Source organism: Theropithecus gelada, chromosome 1, assembly GCF_003255815.1.
Source record: "Theropithecus gelada isolate Dixy chromosome 1, Tgel_1.0, whole genome shotgun sequence".
NCBI lineage: Eukaryota > Metazoa > Chordata > Mammalia > Primates > Cercopithecidae > Theropithecus > Theropithecus gelada.
Window position 1 is genome coordinate 128,736,607 of NC_037668.1, and position 22,898 is coordinate 128,759,504.

Consider the following 22,898-nt stretch of genomic DNA (forward strand, 5'->3'; position numbering starts at 1 on the left):
GCTGGTGTAAACAGATCTACTGTGCTGCAGCCATATAAAAGTCTAGCAGTATAATTATGTACAGTGCATAATACTTGATAATAAATACCCGTTACTGGCTTATGTATATACTATACTATACTTTATATCATTATTTTAGAGTATACACCTTCTCCTTATTAAAAAAACAAGTTAACTGTAAGCCTCAGGCAAGTCCTTCAGGATGTATTCCAGAAGAAGGCATTGTTGTTAGAAATGACAGCTCCGTGTGTTACTGCCCCTAAGACCTTCCAGTGGGACAAGATGTGGAGGGGAAGACAGCGATATTGATGATCCTGACCTGGTGTAGGCCCAGGCTGATGTGTGTGTTTGTGTCTTCATTTTAAACAAAAATTTAGAAAGTAAATACTAAAAATATTTAAAATAAAAAAATAGGATAAGGATGTAAAGGAAGAAAATATTTTTGTATAGTTATACATACAATGTTTATTTTAAACTAAGTGTTAATTTCAAGCGATTGGGAGTTGATAAAAAATTAAACAATAGTAAACTAAGTATTATTACAAAAGAGTCAAAAGTTAAAACAATTAAAAAGTTTATAAAATAAAAATGTTACAGTAAGCTAAGGTTAATTGACTATTGATAAAGAAAAATTTTTAATGCAGATTTGGTATAGTATTTAAGTGTACAGCATTTATAAAGTCTACAGTAGTGTTCGGTAATGTCCTGTGCCTTCACATTCAGTCACCACTCACCCACTGTCTCACCCAGAGCAACTTCCAGTCCTGCAAGCTCTATCCATGGTAAGTGCCCTTTACAGGTGTGCAATTTTTAGATCTTTCATACCATATTTTTACTGTTTATTTTCTATGTTTAGGTATGTTTAGACACACATACTTACCATTGTGTTATAGTTGCCTGCAATATTCAGTACAGTAACATGCTGTACAGGTTTGCAGCCTAGAAGCAGTAGGCTATACCATTTAGCTCAGGTGTGTAGCAGGCTCTACGGCTTAGGTTTGTATAGGTGCACTCTGTCATGCGCACACAACAATGAAATTGCTGAAGGATACATTTTCAGAGTGTATCCTTGTCATTAAGTGACACATGACTGTGTAAATAGATTACATACGTAAAGGTATTGTATAATCCACACTTATAGCTGAATGCCAGTAGCATTGGTAGCTTGACAAGAATAATGTTCTACTTTTTTGCTTTCCTCTTTGCTGGTAGAACCATGGCGGCATTCTTTAGACAATTGTTAATCTCCCCTAATGATGTTTACATAACTTGATTTGGGTCTCATTCCATATTTTGTTATTTCTTTTCACTTCTCCTCCTCCTCATCCCTCTTCTGGCTAGAATAGAGTGATTTTTAAATAATTGAATTTAAGAAATAGTCTGTGTGGGCAGTTGCTGCCACTTCACTTCTCCTCTCTCCTAAATTTATCATCTTATTGTAAAGAAAAGCATTTATAAATAGAATTATCAACACAACATTTTCCTCCCTCTCACCCTCCCTGGAAGTAAGCAGCAGCAGGTCTTTGCAGCAGACCCTCCCCTCTTTAACTTTGCTTAGAAAACCTCCTGTGAGAGGGAAAGCTCCAAGTCCTACTTCTGCTGACTTGTGGTCAAAAAGCTAAATTATGATGAAAATTCCCATTTTGTGTGGAATAAGGAGATTATGAGTTATTTTTGTTTATGGTCCAGTGCAGCTTGTCTAGTTATACTGGGTTTATTGTCTAAATAAGATCATCCTTCTAGTTCTAGTACTTCTGAAGATGTGAGATTAAAAGCCTTGAAGAACTAGAAAAATCACTCAATAAAAATGTTTTAAAATTCTTAGGTAGGAAAATGAAGGCTGCATGGCAATATCCTCCCAGAACCTTTAAGAAAGACCCAGAAACTCTTAGGGGATGGGGTGATGGGTATTTAGAGGGAATCTAATATTTTAAAAGCTACAATTAGCATCTCTTTTGAAAGCTGCAATTGCTCACTCACTTTTTGCAGCAGTTCAGCCCCCAGAAAAATGTAAAAATGATTTCCTTATTCTGTCATTAAATCGTTTAACACAGAAAACAAGAACAAATGTTAAGGATTCCTTATGGTTGTGACAGAATGCTGAGGAACAGTCAGATTTTATTTTTATTCATTTGTCCTCTTTTGCTAGTCTTGTAGTTTCTACTGCCCTGTGCAATGCACACACAAGGTTACATTTTTGTTGACCCACTTACTGTCAAAAATGAGTTTCACTCCCTGACACTGAGAGGAGTTTTCAAATGCTTAAGAAATGAGGGACATGTGATTATGGTGTAGGTGGGGTGGAAGTATTTTATTAAATTGAAATTACTTGTGGTATCTGTCTTGAATATTTGCTATGCTTTATTTTTATAACACTTAATCACTGGATTACTAGTCATCTACATTGACCTTACCTGACCCCCGAGTCTGAGTTAGGTCATGTTGCTTCTCCCATAAGCCTCTCTACATCCCACCTTGGTCTAAATCAGAATACTCTTTTTCAATCGGAATTTGCACCATCCACTAGACTATATGCTTTGTGAGGGCAGGGATGGTGCCTCTGGTTTTCATAGTTATATGCCCTGTGCATGGCATATATTAGGCACTCATTAAGTATTTGTTGATTAGATAAAAGGATGGATGGATAAATGAATGAATGCTCTATAGCTTTAATAATAAAACTATACAATAAGTAAAACTTGTTATAGCCTGTAATAAGCTTTGTTATGCACTTTTCTATCTTAATCTTCAAACATTTGCAGGGATATTCTCATAGTGAAGGTTGTAGGTAATGTCAGTGGTGCTGTTCATTGTCTCGGAATTTTTCCTTTCTTCTCCATTCAGTTGCTTCCTTATCCCTATTGTGTTTGAGTCTTTTATGAGCTTCCTAACTTGTCTCTTTCCACCTTTAATTCCGACTTTAAAGTAGGATTGGCAGACTTTTTCTGTAAAGGGCCAGATAGTAAAGATTTTTAGCTTTGTGTCCCAACTATTCAACTCAATATATAAACGAAAGGTGTGGCTATGTTAAATAAAACTTTATTAACAAAAATAGGTGGTCGGTTGCATTTGGATAGTGAGTTGCAGTTTGCCAACCCCTGCTTTAAAGCATTGCCAGTTAAGATATGTAGATTTCAACATCTTATTTCCCTGTTCAGAAATGACCAGTGGTCCCCTAGTGCTAGAATATAAATACTGACTTTCTTTGCTGAGCTTTCAGGCCCTCTGTACTGCATTTCTGTAGTATTGTATCTTTGCACCAGCATTTACCTTGCTTATTCTCTTGTCCTCTTCTCCCACTATGTTCATGCCTACTGCGAGTCTTTAGGAAGCCCTTTCTTGGAAGCTCCCTGCCCTCCTTATCAATTTCTCATCTTTAAATAAAGACATATATTACCTTCCATGTCTTCTGTGAAGCTCTCCCCAATAAATGGAATCCACCCTATCATTAACACTTTATTTTATCATGTATGCTATTACATACATGAACATCTATATTTGTTTACATATTGTCTGTGTATGTAAGAATTATCTACAGATTTAAACTTCCTTTTTTAGACATTTCAAAAAATTCTTTTATAGTTCATGGTTTCTAACACAGTACTGGTCACAGGTGGGAATTAAAAATTAAAATACTCATTTGGTTGAAAGTTGAAAGCAAAATGGAAATGAAATATTGTGTGCTTCCTACTTTCCCTTAGCATTCTTATATGACAGTTGAAGTTGGCTTAAATGTAGTTCTTTTTTCTAGTGTCAGTAGCATTTTTATACTCAGTTGGTTAATGCTGCCCTTTGGTTATGAAGACTGTGTGGATGTTTTCCATCTCAAATTTGACCAATGTAAGAACAACCTTGGTAGCCTATGAATAGGTTAAGTTCTTCTGTGTTCTAACACCAGGCAGAATACATACGTATTTTAAGGAATTGTTGGTCCTTAAAGTAGGACCTGGAATGAGGTCAAAATATTAGAATCTAGCTTTATAAAATAACCAGTTTGATGAAAATCTGAGTGATTGGCAGTGCACTAAAGCACGGTTCATTTTTACTTTGGAATAATGTTGGTGCTGACAGTGATAAACTCCTTATTGATTGTGTGAATATCCATTCCCAGTAAAGTGCTAAGACTTTCTAGTGGTACGTAGTAGTGTTTCCTGATGTCAATTTGTTGTCTTTTCCCTCTGCCTATTCTCCATTTTAAAAATTGGTCATCTTGGCCGGGCGCGGTGGCTCAAGCCTGTAATCCCAGCACTTTGGGAGGCCGAGACGGGCGGATCACAAGGTCAGGAGATCGAGACCATCCTGGTTAACACGGTGAAACCCCGTCTCTACTAAAAAAATACAAAAAACTAGCCGGGCGAGGTGGCGGGCGCCTGTAGTCCCAGCTACTCGGGAGGCTGAGCCAGGAGAATGGTGTAAACCCGGGAGGCGGAGCTTGCAGTGAGCTGAGATCTGGCCACTGCACTCCAGCCTGGGCGACAGAGCTAGACTCCGTCTCAAAAAAAAAAAAAAAAAAAATTGGTCATCTTGTCCTGATTTTAAATATGACATTTTTATTAGTCTGCTTTTGTTGCTATTAAGAAATACCTGAGGCTGGGTAATTTATAAAGAGAAATAGTTTATTTAGCTCACAGTTCTGTGGGCTGTACAAGCATGGCACCAGTAATCTGCTTGGCTTCGCGTGAGTCCTCAGGAAGCTTACAATCATGGTGGAAGGCAAAAGGGGATCTTGCGTATCACATGGCAGGAGGGAACAAGAGAGAGGGAGGATGTGCGAGGCTCTTTTAAGCCACCAGATCTCAGGTGAACTCATAAAGTGAGAACTCACTCGTTACTGGGAGGACAGAACCAAGCCATTCATGAGGGATCCACTCCCATGACCCAGGTACCTCCTACTAGGCCCACCTCCAACACTGGAGTCACATTTCAACAGGACATTTGGAGGGGATAAAACATCCAAACCATATCAATATTCATTTATTAATTCATATTAATATTATTAAATATTAACTAAGTGTTAATATTTATTACAGTTAAAGATTAGTACTAGCTTTCTATTCTTTTGTTGTATATTTACGTTGCTGTGGTTTTTCATCCTTCGTCTTTGTTGTGGCATTACTTTAGATTTGATGTAATTTTTCAGCTAAGGGATACTAACTATATATCAAGAACATGAGCTCAATCTCAATATTGAACCACACCTTTGGCATTCATTCAATATTGCGATTTTTTTTCTCTTCCCAAGCGGACCTGAGAATGTTACTTGACAAAGCATCAAATCGTTACGAGGTCAGCATGGTTCAGATGATGCCTTTACATTTGCATATAAGCTATTTATATGTTTGCAGTATTTGTAGATACATGTTAACTATAATTTAAGTTTTCAGTGTTAAATAGTGGTTTATGTTAATTTTCTGTATAAAGCCCCTGTCAGCTATTTTTGACTCTACTTTTGAAAAGACTTGAAAACATAAAACTTGCTTTAAGTGATAAGGTTGATCAGAAATATATAATAGGTGAGGATTAATTTATATTCTCAATGTATTAGAGTTATGAATCACCTTGGTCGTTCAGCTTCATTTTATACTTTCTTATGTAGTGTCAATAATACTACTAGGTCAATAGAAAAGAGTCTTATTTTAATCTTGCGTCTTATTTTTTTGGCTAGGAGTAAAAGAAAGCAAGTGCTTTTTATATACCTATAAAAGCTGGCTGGGTGCAGTGGCTCACACTATAATCCTAGCACTTTAGCAGGCTAAGGCAGGAGGATCACCTGAGGTCAGGAGTTTGAGAACAGCCTAGGCAATACAGAGAGACCTCATATCTTAAAAACTGAAATTAAATGAAATGGAAGCTTATCCAGTTAATAAAGCTATAGCTAATATTTATGTAAGTGTCTACCATGAGCCCAGTATTTTTTTGGTAGAGCAAGGTAAGACAAATACATACAAGCCATTGTCCTCCACTAGATTAAAAACTTCATGCAGGCATCTTCTGGTGGAATTGATTGCTCTTGTTTTTCTGGTCCTTTCTGTTTTTGCACTGCTGCCAGAATCCACTTAAAATACCAGTTTCCTAATGTAAGTCTTTGTTTAACAGCTTCTGTGGCTGAAGAATAAAACCAATTATTATAAGATTTTTCCTCTTTTTTTCCTGAAATTCTGTAGTTTCACCATAATATAGCTATATACAGATTCATTATAATTTATCTTGCCTGGCGTCAGTGTGTACTTTCAATCTTAGGGCTGCATGTTTAGTTATGGAAAATTCTCAGTCATCATTCTTTTTTTTTTTTTTTTTTTGTAGAGAGTGTCTTGCTATGTTGCTCAGGTTGATCTCAAACTCCTGACCTCAAGCGATCCTCCTGCTTTGGGGTCCCAAATTGCTGGGATTACAGGCTTGAGCCACCACACCCGGCTCCACTATCTTTTTGGATGTTGCTTTACTGCCTTTCCCCTTATTTTCTCCTTTTGCAATAGCCCCACAATTTTTAAATATTTTTTATTTATTCATTTATTTATTTTTTTAGAAGGAGTCTCACTCTTGTTACCCAGGCTGGAGTGCAATCTCAGCCCACTGCAACCTCCACCTCTCAGGTTCTTCACCTCCCAGGTTCAAGTGACTCTCCTGCCTCAGCTTCCTGAGTAGCTGGGACTACAGGTGCATGCCACCACGCCTGGCTAATTTTTGTATTTTTAGTAGAGATGGGGTTTTGCCATGTTAGCCAGGATAGTCTCAAACTCCTTACCTCAGTGATCTGCCTGCCTCGGCCTCCCAAAGTGCTGGGATTACAGGCATAAGCCACTGCACCCAGCCAATAGCCCCCAAAACTTATAGTGGAGCCTTTCAATCTGTCGTTAATATTTCTTACCTTCTTTTTATATTTTTCAGTTCCTAAGCTGTAGTTGTATTCTGATTGAATTCCTCCTATTATTTTTCAATTCATGAATTTTCTTTAATGTCAGTTCTGGAGTATATCCCCCAATCCACTGACTTTTGATTTCAGGGGCTATATCTTTCCTTTCCAGCATTTCTAATTTGATCCTTATGATAGCCATCTGTTCTAATTTGGGCCCGCCTGTTTTTGTTTTATGGCTTCTTATTCTTTTTATGTGTGTGTGTGTGTGTGTGTGTATTTTTTTATTTTCACCTGGAGGATCTCAGGTGATAAGGCATTTTGATATTGCCTTGTTATTTGCATTTCACCCCGTTACAGTTTGCCTCGTGATTGCAGACTTTGTCAGTTCTCATAATGTTCATTTTCCTTGTGTGTTAGGGAAGTTTGGTTTGTAGTTTCAGAGTGCATGGGAGTTTTTGTGTGCTTCTCTCCTCTCTCTGTTTTTCACTCCTCATCTGCTGACCTTCCTGTTGGCTCTACCTGATCATCTAGGCCTTTGGGTTGGGTTTAGAAAGAGACCTTAATGACCCAGGCTTCCATCTCTTGGTGAGCTCCTCCCAGGCTTGCTTCTCAGGCAGGGATGTGGCTCCACCTTAGCCCTGGCCCGAGAGCAATGGTCCCAATTTCTCTCAGCCTCCTTCCCCATGTGGGAGAGCCTGACTCCACCCCTGATTTCAGGCCAGGGGCTTTTCACCTATGTACCCACATGAATGGAACACCTAGCCACCTCTGCAGGCTTCCAGCTGTGTAGCCAGAGTCCTACCACTGTCTTGATTGTTTCTGGGCCACAAAGGTGTTGATCTTGCTTTTTAATTTCTGCTGTGCCCTTTATTTCTTCTTCATCTTTAAAAATATTTAATACATGCATACAGAGGGTAGTTTGGAGTGTACCATCTTGACATTAAGTAGGTCCAGTCTCTGCAGCTTGCTGTTCAGTGCCTTTTTCAGCTTTCCCCAACCAGCTTTCCAAACTCATTTCCCTCCACTCCTGAGCATGAACCTTCTGCTTCTACCAGGCAGTTTCTTACGTCCTGGAATGTGTGCGGCTCTTCCTACCTCTGTGTTTTTCTTACATGTTAGGTCCCCAACTTGGTCTCCCGTCCTCCCTCCCTTTGCTTCTCACCTCCTTTCCATCAGGAGTTGGCCTAAGTCCAACCTCCTCCTCTGTGAAGCCTTCCTTAACCTCACCAGACCATGGCAATCCTGACGTTTTTTGAAGTCTTTCTGTTTGTATTGGTTATTGGCCTTCCTCATCCCTCTTTCGTACTGAGAGTCACCTATCTTGTGGATGTGGGCCTTGAATCCCCACTGAATTCCTTGATTGAGGTTAGAAAATGTCTTTTATTTTTGTTATCTCTGAAGCATCTGGCATTGAGCTATGCTTACCTGTTTGATTGTGGGTGTACTCAGTCCATACTTGCACCTTTTCTAATATTATGTAGGTCATCTGTTTCTTCCAAAAATTTGAATTTTACTGTGTGCGCACGTGTGTGTCAGATCTTTAACTTAGAAAGGCATATTTTTATTGCAACTCCCTCTTACACACACATACGCATACATGTGGATGTGCATGCATGTGCAAACAAGCACAGACACCACGTGCACATTACCTGTAAAGTCATTGGATTTGCCCATAACAGAAACCTTTGGTAAATGACACAGGCTCTCCTTGATAGTGAATGTCTAACCAACTCAAAGGTTGATATATGTGGGAGAGAACCGTTTTTATCAGTTTAGAAATATATATTTTTCTCTCTTGGGCAGACTGTTGTGAGTCCTTCAGCCTTCTGTTATGAAAAAGCAGTAGACTGTAAGAGAAAATCAAGAAGTCTCCATTTGAAAGTGAGCAAAATAAGATTGACCCATTCTATCTCATTTTCCTTTATTTACTCTTTAAGTACACATTACTTACTCTCTGGCAGCTCCTAAATATTTATGGTTAAGAGGGGAAAGGCCGTGTTCCCAATTCCTATTAGGAACCTCGTTTCCATGCTCTTCTGCCTTTTGCAAACATCATCCAAGGATACTCATATCTTTTTGTCCTCATCACTGTTATTACCTTCCTTCATCCCTGGAAGACTTTTGCTTTCACTTTTTAGCTGCCTAGGCACTGCCAACATTCTGGACAACTGTAACATTTTTCTAATCATTATCATCATCCACTGTTTCTTGAATACCTTCTATGTGCCTGACATGGTATTAGGCACTTTATATCCATTCTCTTACTTATTTAACCTGCTATTTACAGATGGTGAAATCAAGACTCAGAGTGGCAATAACTTGCCCAAGGTGTCACAGTGATCTTATTTTAAACTTTCTTAACTTCAGTTATCTTTATCTTTGTTCACTTGAAAATTCGTTGAGTAAACCTTCTTATTGCTTAGCACATTGCTTCTGACATCTTGAATCCTGCCAGCCTCCTGTAAACATTTTCCCCTCCTCCTAACTCTGCTCCATGACCTCTTTCTGACCCTGCCTGTTTCCCCAGCCATCTCAGTTCACCTCTTTCCTTCTGTAGCCTGCATAGTCATTTTTGCTTCCTTTTTCCAACATTCTCACTTCTACTTGGACATTCTGTAACCACTTGATTACCAGCCTCCAAAATTAGATCAATTCAACCATCTGTTGTGTCTGTTCCTCATCTCTCTCCTGTGAGCACTGTTGGAGAAAATCCCGTAACTTTGCCAATTGGCTCCATCTCAAATGTGTTTCTAACCTACCCAGCCCTTCAGTGCTCCTAATTAGTTGTCTTATCCCTTTTTGGCTCTTTTTCTCTTCCCCACCTGGCTGTTCCAAAACTTTTTAGCATTTTTCACCAACACAACCCCTTTGACCCTGCTTTGAAATCTGCTAAGAACATAGAATTTATCAGAAGTAATTTCCTCTAACTTGCCTCTTCTCTATCTCAAAGTTTATCTGCATCTGGACTCATCCATTTCTTCCTTCCCTTTTAAATCCAAAGAAACCCTACTGTTTTCCAATGATAACTCTACCTACCTGTGCTGTTCTTTCCAGACTCTTCCATGAAGTTGCCCTAACCACTTCCTTCCCCTTTTATATCATCAGCTTCTTCCCCTCCGTTTGCAGGTCTCCTCACCTGCAAATGTGCACATCCAAGTTGGTAGGCTGGTGGGGGCTGGGGAGGAGTCTTCCCTCCGTCCTGTCTTCCTCTCACAGTTTCTCCTTTATGGCCAAACTTGGGGAAAGAGAAGCCTGCACTGCCCCCTCCCTTGTCTCTTTGGTACTCCTCCGCTCTGTAGCTGGGAGGTGGCCCCTCATTCTGGTGAAAGTCTCTCCCACAGATTACTGCCAACTTCTTCAAGGCCAGATCTGATGGGCTGCTGTTAGTCCTTCTTCTCCTAAGCCTGCCCCTTAATAATTGTCCTTACATTGACTCTTTCTCTTTGGGTAACCTCCTGAGCATTGGATCTACACTCCCAGCTTCCTCTGGGTGTTACCTGGGATGGAGAGAGTACAGGTTCCTTCTACTGCCAGCTCCTCTTTGGTTTCCTAGCCAAATCATCTCATCTTTGTTCATCTAGTCATCCAAGCTAGACATTTGGAGCCATCGTTGACACTACTTCTACCTGCCTTTCCCTCTGTCACACCAGTTACTAAGTCCTATCAAGTCCCTCTAAAATGCCTCTCTGTCCCTCCATCCTTACCACTGCTGCCCTAATTGGGGTCTTCATGAACTATTGCATAGCCCTTTCTGTCTTCCTGTCTCTTGCCTTTAATCTCTCCTCTATACTGTTGTCAGTGTTAAATTTCGGAGACACAGAGCTAATCAAATCCTTCTCATGTTTGGCTTCATTCAGTGGCTCCACTCTGCCTACTGGGTCAAGTGTGGCTCCCCTGGCTTGGCATTCAGGGTTCTTCCCTGTCGGGCTGTGTGCCTCCCTGCCAACCTCCTCTCCTGGAGCTCTACCTGGCATCTGACCTGCATTTTGCAAGAGTGCCATGACCTGCCTTGAGCCTGAACCTTAGCACTTGCAGTCTACTCTTCTTTCCCTTCTTTCTCTGCTTGGTTTTATATTTCTTTTTTTTTTTTTTTTGAGACGGAGTCTCGCTCTGTCGCCCAGGCTGGAGTGCAGTGGCCGGATCTCAGCTCACTGCAAGCTCTGCCTCCCGGGTTCCCGCCATTCTCCTGCCTCAACCTCCCGAGTAGCTGGGACTACAGGCGCCCACAACCGCGCCCGGCTAATTTTTTTGTATTTTTAGTAGAGACGAGGTTTCACCGTGGTCTCGATCTCCTGACCTTGTGATCCGCCCGCCTCGGCCTCCCAAAGTGCTGGGATTACAGGCGTGAGCCACCGCGCCCGGCCGGTTTTATATTTCTTAACCTGGCTCAGTAGTTATCTTTTTGATAAGCATTTGCGACCCATCTAAACAGAATGGCTCTTCCTGTTTCGGCTCTCCTAGGAGTGCTGACACTCTCATATTATAGTCAGTTATACATGATTCTCTCTCTCCTCTGCTTTCCTTTAAGCTTCTCTGAAACATGTTTGTTTCCTGAGGTTCCATAGTACAGTATTAAGTGCCTAATAAATATTTATTGAACTAAAAGTCGGTTAATGTATCTGGGTTTGTGAATGTTAAAGTGCTTAGGAGCCTGGGTCTCACTGTTAGCGTATGAAGAACTAACAAACAAGTTTCCACCTTTAGCTTTAATATACGGTATTCTGGGGTTGTGTATTTTTTTTTCTAGAAATGTGGCTTTACACTAAAATAAGAGAAAATAAATTTTAACTGAGTTTGCATCAATATAATTTTGGTGTTCAGATGAACTGAAAACACTCATGTAATGGTTGGCTGAGTCAAGCTGGGTGTCAACAATCTGTCATCTAACAATCGAGCTCTTTGTGATTGTTGAAAAGCATATATTAAATTTCTCCAGAAAAAAGAATCTATTAAAAATCATGTAGGAAGGTGAAAGACTATTTTATATAGCATTATAATGAACCCAAATTAGCTTGTTAAGTCTTGAAGTCCCTGAAATGCACAGAGAACACTATGGGAAAATGTACACACGCCTTTTGAACCTGATTTTATCACAAACCTTAGTCTTTTTATCTTAATATGATGCCAATAAAACCATACCCAGCTACATTTTATCTAGTGTTATTGGAGGAAATATGCATCATGTTAACAGAGGCAAATTCTTTCAGTATTGTACATATTGGGTACAATATATACTACTTGCGTGACAGGTGCACTGAAATCGCAGACTTCACCACTATACAATTCATCCATGTAGCCAAAAACCACCTGTACCTCAAAACCTATTGAAATAAAAAAACAAAAAGTACTTTCAGTATTGTGAAACCACAGTTATGGAAATAAGTATCAATGCACACATCACATTTTCTTTGTTAATTTATAAGCAATACAAAAACTGAAAACACTGTTACAAAGGCATAAAGAGACATAGGAGTACAGAGGCAGTTATAGGTGTATTTATTTTTTCCCATTGTTGTATTTGTTCATTAAAACTTAAAACACTATAGTTATGTATAAAATACCATGTTGCCAAGCATGTATTTTTTCCTTTAATTTCAATCCCATTAAAACAAACCATTTTTATTTTAGGTGCTTTTTGCCTCTGTGGTTATAACTTAAACCAGGGATAACTAGTACACTATTTTTTATTCCTTAAAGGACTTGGGAAAATGTAGGAAAGAAAATATCAGTGTGGCAAAAAGTCCATGAACATTTCGAATCAGGATTTTGACCTCAGTAGGATGCTAATGTTCCAGGCCATTGGATCCTTTGGTTCAAGTTATTTGAACATTAAGACATGGTTACATTCATTTCTGTCAAGGACCTTAATCTTTCATTATTCTTTATAATTTGCTGTTTTTGATAGCTAACATGTTTTATTTATTAACCATCTGTACAATATTTATATCTATAATTATTAGACATTTTCCTACCATGATTAGGTAACTGGGCTGTTTAAAAAAGAAACACCTCCAGAATAGCTAAAATTTTAAAGTTACTACCTACATCTGCCAAAACAGATTAGTAGCAGATTTCCAGAACAGAACAAATTGTCTTGATCTCCTTACCTAACACTTTGTTTTATGTCAAATCTTACTGCTTTCAGGGAACAAGACTTCTTGATGGAAGCTTATATTTTGACATAAAAATTTTGGGGGCTGCAAATGTAAGGCAATTTTATCCTTATTTTTCAGGTTGAATATTGCTACATTATTAATTTTATGGTATTCATACAATAAGAATACCACATATTCATATAAACTTGATTTGGTCCTAACTCACTATAACTCTGTTGAACTTACTAATTATATGAGCTTGAATATTATATTTGAGAAATTAAAATCTCTTGGTTATATAAACACGGGCTAACTTCTAACATAATATTTATACTTCAGGTTTCGCTTTCTTTATAACCATCTTCATTGTCATTGTTATAATTTGTTTTGTATTTCAGATTCCTTAATTCATTATCATAACAACAAAAAACATTGGCCAAGCAGAATTAAAACTTTAATCAATCATAATACTTAAGCATGGATGTTCTTATAATGAAAATTTCTTTTAAATTTAGAATATTCCTGAAAATTCTTTGAATTCAGGCCTGATGAAAATCATCCAAAAATGTATTTATCTTTTAATGCAACAAATATTTTTTAATAATTTTTAAAAATTCACTCAGAATCACAACTTGCCTAAGGTCATTATTTGTCTCTGTTACGGTGATAGAGAATGTTGGATTGAATATGTAGTGATCACAAGACAAATGCTGGCTGTCTTGAGACATTATGGTAGCTAAGGGTTTGAGCTTTAGAGTCAGACTGCTAGGGTTCAAATTCCAGCTCCACCAATTCTTAATTACATGAATTGGGGCTAATTACTGCTTTGTGCCTCAGTTTCCTCATCTGTAAAGTGGGTTGTCTCAAACATTTAATATATGAATATGTATAAGCTGTTTAGAACTGTCCTTAGCATATAGAAAGTACTCAAATATCTAGCTCAGAATAATTGACGTGTCAAGTAATATATCTAATTTGTTAGGAACTTCAGATAGTTGTATTTAATCTATTTTTGAATAATAAAACCAATAGCAATAATATTTTTCATGGAATTCAAAATGCAAATGCAATTTTACTATAACATGTAATTTCACTATAAAAATTAAAAATGCTAGTGACTGGCTATTGTCTTTTCTGGGATATTAGGAATTTTACAATACATGGACATTTGGAAAACATTGTAGTTTGTTAGTCCTACCTGTGACTACAAAAAAAAGCATGAAGTTATGCTTTTTTACGATGTGTATTAGGTCAAACCAGGCACTCATATGGCTTATCTATCTATCCCACCTAAGATTTCAAATGGAGAGTACTTGTGTTTTTCCTTGAGGTTTCCTCAACCGTGGCTGACTACAAATGACCCAGGGAGACCTTCAGCACAACCCCATAGGATAACCATGTGATACTTGAAGTTTAAATATTCCTGTCATCCAACACTGTTGCTCCCTGAATAGAAAGGTCTCACGGTGTTAGTTATGCTTTTGTTAAGTGAATAATCTTGGAGACTTGAACAATTCTCTTCTCCCCTCAGTGCATTTCTTTTTTTTTTTTTGAGACGGAGTTTCGCTCTGTCACCCAGGCTGGAAAGCAATGGCGTGATTTGAGCTCACTGTAGCTTCCACCTCCCGGGTTCAAGTGATTCTCCTGCCTCAGCCTCCTGAGTAGCTGGGATTACAGGAATGTGCCACCATACCCTACTAATCTTTTGTATTTTTAGTGGAGACGGGGTTTCGCCATGTTGGCCAGGCTGGCCTTGAACTCCTGACCTCAGATGATCCACCGGCCTCAGCCTCCCAAAGTGTTGGAATTACAGATGTGAGCCACTATGCCAGGCCCTCTTAGTGCATTTCTATTAAGATTTTTTTTTTAGATTGAAAATGAAAGGAAGTTAATTTGTTACAAAATACTGATGTCAGAATAATTTGCTAAACCCTTTTTACTGATCTTTTATTTCCCTTTCCTTTATGCCATATAAAGAAACCATGGAACATGTTTTGTTTTGAGGACTTTGGTATTATATTTTTATCCCCTAGTGCTTAATAGATACAACTGATGGTTCTGTAATTATTTGTCTAATGAATTGAACTGGTGGGACAGAAGGTCCATTCGTCTGCCAAATGGTGTCATCATTTGTTTGCAGAGGGCTGCACGGCCAGTTAGGCAACATAAGAGAGCAAATTAAGGGTTTGGAAAAGGAAATAGTGGGGCTTGTGGTGAACTGTATCTGAGGCCAGATGAAACACCAGCCAGGGCTTGTGAGCTCTGTGTGAAAGTAAAGGCTTTGGCCAGAAGACTAATGAATATATTCTCCATGTGCATAATAGAAATCTTTAAAATGTTCTAGACTACTTCTGTTTTCCAGTTCACTGGGTACCATGATTCATTAAATAAGTAAATAAATAAATGAATAGATATGGGTGTGTTTATATATATAAATATATGAAATATATGCACATATACATATTTGCCCCCTCTTTATTGAGGTGCATATGAAATACTTCACCCTGTAAAAAAGTTGGCTTAACAAAGGTCGCTTGTCTAATGTTTATTTGCTACATCTCTGTTTATTGATAATTGATGGAGCTTGCAATAACAACTTCGTTCTAAGTTATATGTAATATGAAGAGTTTTCTAATTTCTGTTAGTGACAACGTGCACAACTTTACTAACTGGAACAAAAGTAAAAGTTAAATATTCTCAAAAAAGCACTAGCTGAGCTACACACACACACACAGACACACAGACACACACACACACACAAAACATACCTTTGTGGCATTCTTATAGCTGGGGGACTTAACTGGCTCTCCCCTCTGACTGCTTGCCAGACTTAGAAGAAACCAAGAAAAAGCAGGTAGAAAAATTTTTTATGCTCTAATTGCGCGCGTGGTAGCTGGTGTCCCTCAAGTGGAATGCATATGAGCTTCAAGGCTTTTGACCAATTTCACTGGACTTCCTCAGGGTCTTACCTCTTTTATTCCCACTGTGGGTTCAGGTATATTTATAGTATAGTGCTCTGATTCTTGATAATCTCGCTCCTGTTTTGAAGTATTTGCATGAACCACATACAAGAAAGTTAATAGCCAAACCTTTTCCATTTTTCCTACAGCTCTTGAAACTGGCAGCCTTGAGAACCACCCATTTCCCTTACTACCTCTCACCTAAGCCTTCCTTGGTGCACAATGTTAATGTTACACTACATGTATTACTATTTAATGTTGACACCGCTGTCTTTTCATTTCACGTCTGTTATGATATTGTGGCTTTCGCCCTTTGCGGTCAGGGACCGTAACTTTTTGACACACTGTGTTAATAGGGACTTACTCAGGAAATGGCTGTTCATAGGGTGTAAAATTCACTGCGGTTTTGAAGCTGAGAAAAAATACCTTGAATCCTTTTGTAAGTTCTTTGGAAAATGGACAGATTCTTTTTTATTGATAACCTATATCATCACCAAAATGAACCCGTCTTATAATTGACTAGACCTGTTAATAAAATGTTACAGACTAATTTGAGAAATAATTATCGGGTGGGAGAAAAGGGCATTTACTAGAAAATCAAGTAAACTTTGTTGTCCTCAGGCATTTAATTGGAAGAATTGAGCAAAAAATTTGTTAATGTTTAGATTGGTTTATGTTCCTTTTTCTAACCACTGTTTCCTGCTAAAAAAAAAATAACTATTTGGCAAACTTTCTGTAACTCTCTTTATCTTTTCCTGTTTTATGTCTGTTGTCCCAGGCATTCTGATTACATATCCCAATCATGCTCTTTTTACATGTTAGTATCTAATATGGTGTCTTGTATTGTTTACTTGAAAATTGCCTATTGTTTATTAAATTCTGACAGGAAGACTCTTCTGTATAAATGTTTTTGGGTCTTAAGATCAGATTTCAAATCTGATCTTTCAAATCAAATGATCTTTCAAATCAAATGGTAGTACTTCGTGTCCCCAAAAAATCCCCAAAAAGGATTTGTAAGATATTTATAAATTCAAGCATTCTTAAGGAATTTATTTAAATGCTGCTAATTCTGCGTTAGAAGCATGCCATTGACATTGATATGTAGTAAATTAAATTTAAGGATAAATCATCTCAAAGTATATTCTAGTAATCTTTAATTAGTTAAAAGTATCTTTTAATATTTTTAAGTAAAACTCACTAATTGCAGAAATGCTTAGAGATGAGTTTAGGCTACCTACCAATTTTTAAATTAAAACTTAATTTTTAGTCACTATAAATAAATTAGTAAACCTTTTAAAATATGAAGTTTTCTTACAATCACTTTGCATAATTGAGTATCTCATTGTTACTTAGCTAATGCTTTGTGTCTCCCGTCTTTTTGTTTCTATTTTGGCTTAGTTTATTTCATTGATCTTTGGTGTAATAGACCTAAGCTGCCTTGTGTGGAAGGGAGAAGCTGCATGACTTGCTAGAAGTTTTACATGTGATGGAATTTAACCTCAGTTTATGTCTCTCCCTGCACAGTCCCTTCAGTCTGAATATGTTCATTACTAAGGCCTTGCCACTCCAGTGAAAGCCGTTCCTCTCTTAGACACAATTTCTTCATCTGGACGAGCAGTGGAGAGGGAAAGCAACTTCTTGCTGGAAGAATATCTCTGCCTTCTTACCTTAAATTAAAGAGAGCACTAAGATAACACCTTCAAGAGACCTGAAAACAGAAAACTGGTTAATGACTACTATAAATGCACTGAAACTATGTTTATGGAGATTTCCATACTTTTAAAGACAGTTTTAATGTTGAATTTGGTATTTTGAAGGGTTATTTTTAATGTATTTTGGTAATACATTTATTATATTTACATGTACAGTGTTACATTATATATGTATTGTGAACTTTAAAAGACTATTTTGATAAATTTATAAATATATAAAATTATGTAAAAACAAGACTATATTTTGATTTAGATTTTCCTGCTGTTTGCTACCAAAAATTTGTATTTTAAGTCTATTTAGTTTTAGTATGGTTTTGTCTCTAATGAATAAAGAATTCCTTCTTATTAAGAAGAAGTAAGGGAGAAAGTTTTTAGAAAGTGATTTTTATGCTCCCACTATAAATACAGCAGATCAGTTCATTCTTTTGGGAAGTCAGTTTAATTACACTGAGTTTATCCAAGTTTATCTCTACCAAGAGTATAATGGCATGGGATGACTTATTTAGGACAATTCCCTTTCCCATTGTTTTTGTTGCTGAGCCAATTTGAGTTAGTTTTGCATCCTGGGGGGCTTTAAAAAACTTAGCATGCAGTGGAAGATCAGAATTCACTGAATATGTCTTCTGAGAGCATGGTTTCATGGTTTTTCTTTATGAAGTGACTCAATATTCCAAATGTTTTTCTTTCCTTCCTTCTTTCAAAAGAGTTCTTAACCCAATTAGAATATCCTGCTTTGGGTACGAGGTTGTTGTTGCCTGTAATCACACATGGTTTGACATCAGTTTTAAATCAATGGAGAGAAAAAACTGAAAAAGATGCTGCTAAGTAGTTCTCTGTATTAAAGGAGATATTTTTAAAACAGGGTACAACCCCCTGCTGCACACGCTAGCATATCTGGAACCTAATATGAAAATGAAAGGACTCTTATAGGTACTCACAGCCCTTTCATGTAAGTATGATCTGATATTTAGGTCTTCAGAAACCCGTAGGTTTCATTTCTATGAGGAATCGAGGAGCCTTACATCCTGATATCCTTCCAGGCTGCTTAAGAATGGACTGCTTCGACACTGAAAGTGCTAGTGAAATGGATTCATATGAAGTGCTATTTACTCCCAACCATTGAGTTATTTATAATGTATTTATTGGGGGGGGTACCTTGAGTCTATTATATTATGCTTCATCAAAACATCTTGTTCATGTTTTATGTTTTTTAAAAAGGCATTTGAATGAATGTTTGACTCAGGTTTGTTAAATTAACCTTCAGTAACTGCAGTACCAAAAATTACACTCAACTGATAAAAAAATGAATTGTATGATTTAGGAATCAAAAACTAAAATAAGTGGAATTATGTATCTTTTCTAAAGTTGAAAAAGTAAAATATTTTATTATGAGTTATTGTAAAAAATTGGTTAATTGTATAGGAAGATGACTATTTTTTTCAAGTTATAAAAAGTAATTCAGATGACATTTGAGAAGTAGGGGAGAGGGAATCATGTTGACAGTTTTAGTTCTGTGAACACTAACTTGTGTGAAGCTATTAAAGTGATTGTAAAGTTGACTACTATAAATTTTCCATAATTATGTGTGTATATATGTCATATGTATGTACATGTATATGTCTTAAAATTACTTTACACATGTGCATACATAGACACACCAAGAAGTGGATGTATATAATATAGAAAGTATATAGCAAAGTAATTCTACTCTGATAATAAAAATTGTTTGACGTGTATTTTGTTATGAATAGTTTATCTTCAAAAAGATATTTTGCTCTATTTTAAAGTGTAGAAGAATACACTGCTAATAAATAATAAAAGTTTTATGCAATCACTTATTCTTTGGCATTTATAATTTGGATTTTTGAGTTTTCAGTGTACTGAAGTCTCTTTATAATTTTATTTTTGGTTCAGTGTGGTCGGTGCCTTGAGTGTTTCAAGATCTCTATTCTGGATTTTAGTTTATCTTTTATTGACTTTCTAGGTTGTGGCCATTGCCTGAAATACACGACAGTGAGCTCACAGACACCTTACACTTTGAATTTCACAAAAATCATATAATGTTAGGTTCTTGCTTGCTTTCTCTTTTTTTTTCTGTCAATAAAGACTGATCCTGAACAGTGTTTTGGGTCCTGCTTAGTTCTTTATGACTACTGATGACTATTGTATGATTGGTCATCAGTTTCTTTTGAAAAAGAATGATATTTTTCTTAAACAAGAAATTACAGAAATAAATCAGTTGGAACAAACCTCATACCTGTTGGATCTATGCCCTGAAAAGTCAGCTTGGGAGGAAGAAGCTACACTATTTATTGGAGATATTTTATATAGTAAACTGGATCTCTCTGCATTATGATGTTTCTGAGGTTTTTTTTTCCTTTAATTTCTTTCTTTTTTTTTTAAGAATGCAAAGGAAAGGTTGTGGATGAGAAGGTAGTTTTACATTTGGAATTGGGAATCTGCAAATAGCTGTCCCCGCAACATTGCATGAAACAATTGGGGTACCAAGGTTTTCATAGGACCACATCTTAAAGAAGGAGATTTCTTATGAATTAATGAACCTGTTTCACAGGGAAGAAGGAAATCTCTTTTTGTACAGATTGGGTTTTTATGAAAAAGAAAGTAAAAAAACAAATCAATTAGCTGGTTTCAACAGATTTCTCACCTATTGAGTTTACATGTTTCTTTTTTTATCCTTAGATGTAAAATGATTTATAAATCTCAAAACACACCTGGGAAAACTATCTATGTGATTCAAATATAGCAGGAACATGAATTTACCAACTATACACAAATGTATTTTGAAAGTTGTTTTTACTTCTATGCTTTCTTCAGTGACATGTTAAACCATTAATATGTTGAGTCTGATTAAACCAGTTGTTAGTATATAAGCTGAACAGGACTCCATGGGCTTCATGTCACATAAGAAGTCTGTACTCAATCCCAAAGTACCGTCATAACGCAGAGTCCCCTTTGCAACACTTAGCAAAGCAAGAATTTGGTCACTGTATGTCTCCTCAGAAGATTAATTAGGGACAATTCCAATTACAGAAGGATATAATTTACAGCAGAAAACTCCTTTATTTACACATAGGTTGCATAGGGTTGACAACTATGGCATATAATGGAAAGTAGAAAATAATTGTATTAAGTTATTTTGAGCTGAATTGAAATGTTAATATATTCCCACCCAGTTCCCTCTCTATGGATTGAATTATGATAATCATATCAAGAAGGAGAAAAACAGCTTTTCTCGAGAATTTTAAACTTTTTTTTGCTAAGTACAAGTAGAAACTTACGTTAAAAGACTAGTTTTAATGTGAAACGTATCTGGAACAGGTTTTAAGTGGACAAACATAAATTAGCTGACCTTTTCACTCTCCATGCCTTGTTTTAAGCTGCACGCCACCAAAATCAAAGTAAATCACATCACCACTTGGCGGTGTCTCCTTTGGTTCGAATCAAGTTGACCACATGTTTTTGAGAAGTTGTACTGCAAGTGAAGAATGGGGCATGGTAATAACTGTAGAAATGACTCTGGCTGCAGATATTTACATTAAAACTTCAGATTTGGGGGTAGTAATCTATCAAATATATAGTCATCCCTCCATATCCATGGGGGATTAGTTCCAGAACCTCTGTGGATACCCAAATCAGAGGATGTTCATGTCCCTTATATATAACGGTGTGGTATTTGCATATAACCTATGCACATCCTCCTGTATACTTTAAGTCATCTCTAGATTGCTTATAATGTCTAATACAATGTAATGCCACCTAAATCATTATTATATTGTTTAAGGAATAATGACAAGAAAAAATGTCTGTACATGTTCAGTATAGTAGAGATGCAATTATTTTTTTTTCCCCTGAATATTTTTTATCCCTGATCAGTTGAATCTATGGATGTGGAACCTATGGATATGGATGGCCAATGGTATTTTGTTTATTTGTATTATGGCTGTCTTCCAAAAGGATCTGAAGTGGCTTCATAGAACCAAGCAAGTGTACCATAGGGAGAGTAAATAGGGGCTTTGGACATTGAATTTCGAGGCAACTGACACTGAGACTTGAAGCTGAAGTAAAGCGGCCTCTCAGACATCATAGGAGATCTGTCCTTTCTTTCCAGACTGGGCGCATTTACGCCACACATGCACTTTTAGGCAATTCCAGGACTCTTCATTGGCACTCACTTTACTCAATTTTTAAGAAAAGATTATCTCCAAGTGAGACTGCCATTCTTGATATTCAGATCCCCAAAAATAATTATGTCGAGTATGTGGAAGGACAAAATTGGAACCAGAGATCAGATTACTATGAGAATCCATCTATCTACCTACCTACTACTCTCCTACCAACCTACCATATAACTGGGCTTTACTAGAGCTAATGTAAGTGTAACATATGCTTTTTTATATTGGGAAGTTAAATAAAACTTGGAAGACACAGGGTCCCACAGACTTGGGAAGAAAGGAGCTGGTCTTTGTGAAAAACCCAAAAATGAATAAAACGGTGGAGGAGAGGGAGCCATTTTTCTAAAATCTAGGTTCCTTACAGGCAGAGAGACATTTTGTTTTAAATGGAAAAACATAAATCGGATACCATCCTTCAACAAGCATGTTCCAGGCAGTTTTATCAACTCTGGAGAGAGGTCACCAGTTAGCTTTTCAAGCAGCTTGGGGTTGTAAAGTAATGTAGCATCTGCCGAGTGTGACCAGCAGGATTGGAAAGGTAGGCCTAGCTTTTTCTGATTTGAGGTTTTGTGTAATATTCACTTCCTCTTTCTCCCTTCTCCACTTTTCATACCAATGTGTTTCACAAGCATGGCCGCCAATCCTAGACTTTTCCTGCTGCTTCAGGTCCAGCTGGTAGCTTATTTTACCATTTTGGTGCCTTCAATGACCAGCGACTAAATGGCCAGGCACCACGTCAAATGACAACACTGCAGGAACTATACAGCTAACATCTGTTAGCAGAGACACTGGTGGCAAAATCCCTGGGCTCAAACGGTCTCGTATCACATCCGCATAGAGCACCAGCCCCGGAGTTCTCTTTCTCTCTTTTGCTCTGGAGGGTGAATCAGAGATGCTGGCCCTGAGATGGCTGCCCTGTCATGACAAGAAGTGGGACTGCTGAGTGCAACCTTGAAAATCTACTAAGCTGACAAACTGTGACTTTACTTTGATCTATTTTAAAGTCAAATCTGTTGGGGCAAATTATCCTTAATTAAGGATTTCTGTTTAAGTGACAAGTAGTTAGGATGGTTAATTTTTAA

The 22,898-nt window shown here is 37.3% G+C and overlaps 1 protein-coding gene across 2 annotated transcripts in view; it reads left to right on the forward strand.

The window, feature by feature from the left end:
- Positions 1–19,455, forward strand: part of CDC14A (cell division cycle 14A) — a 171,842-nt gene extending 152,387 nt beyond the window's left edge. The window contains exon 16 of one of the 2 annotated variants that reach the window (XM_025365440.1): positions 17,436–19,455. In XM_025365440.1, the coding sequence (XP_025221225.1) occupies positions 17,436–17,465 (30 nt within the window). In that variant the 3' untranslated portion in view covers positions 17,466–19,455. Of the gene's footprint in view, positions 1–3,301; positions 3,381–17,435 lie in introns of those variants that run through there. The other variant, XM_025365429.1, reaches the window with a different exon arrangement.
- The last annotated feature ends 3,443 nt before the right edge of the window (positions 19,456–22,898 follow it).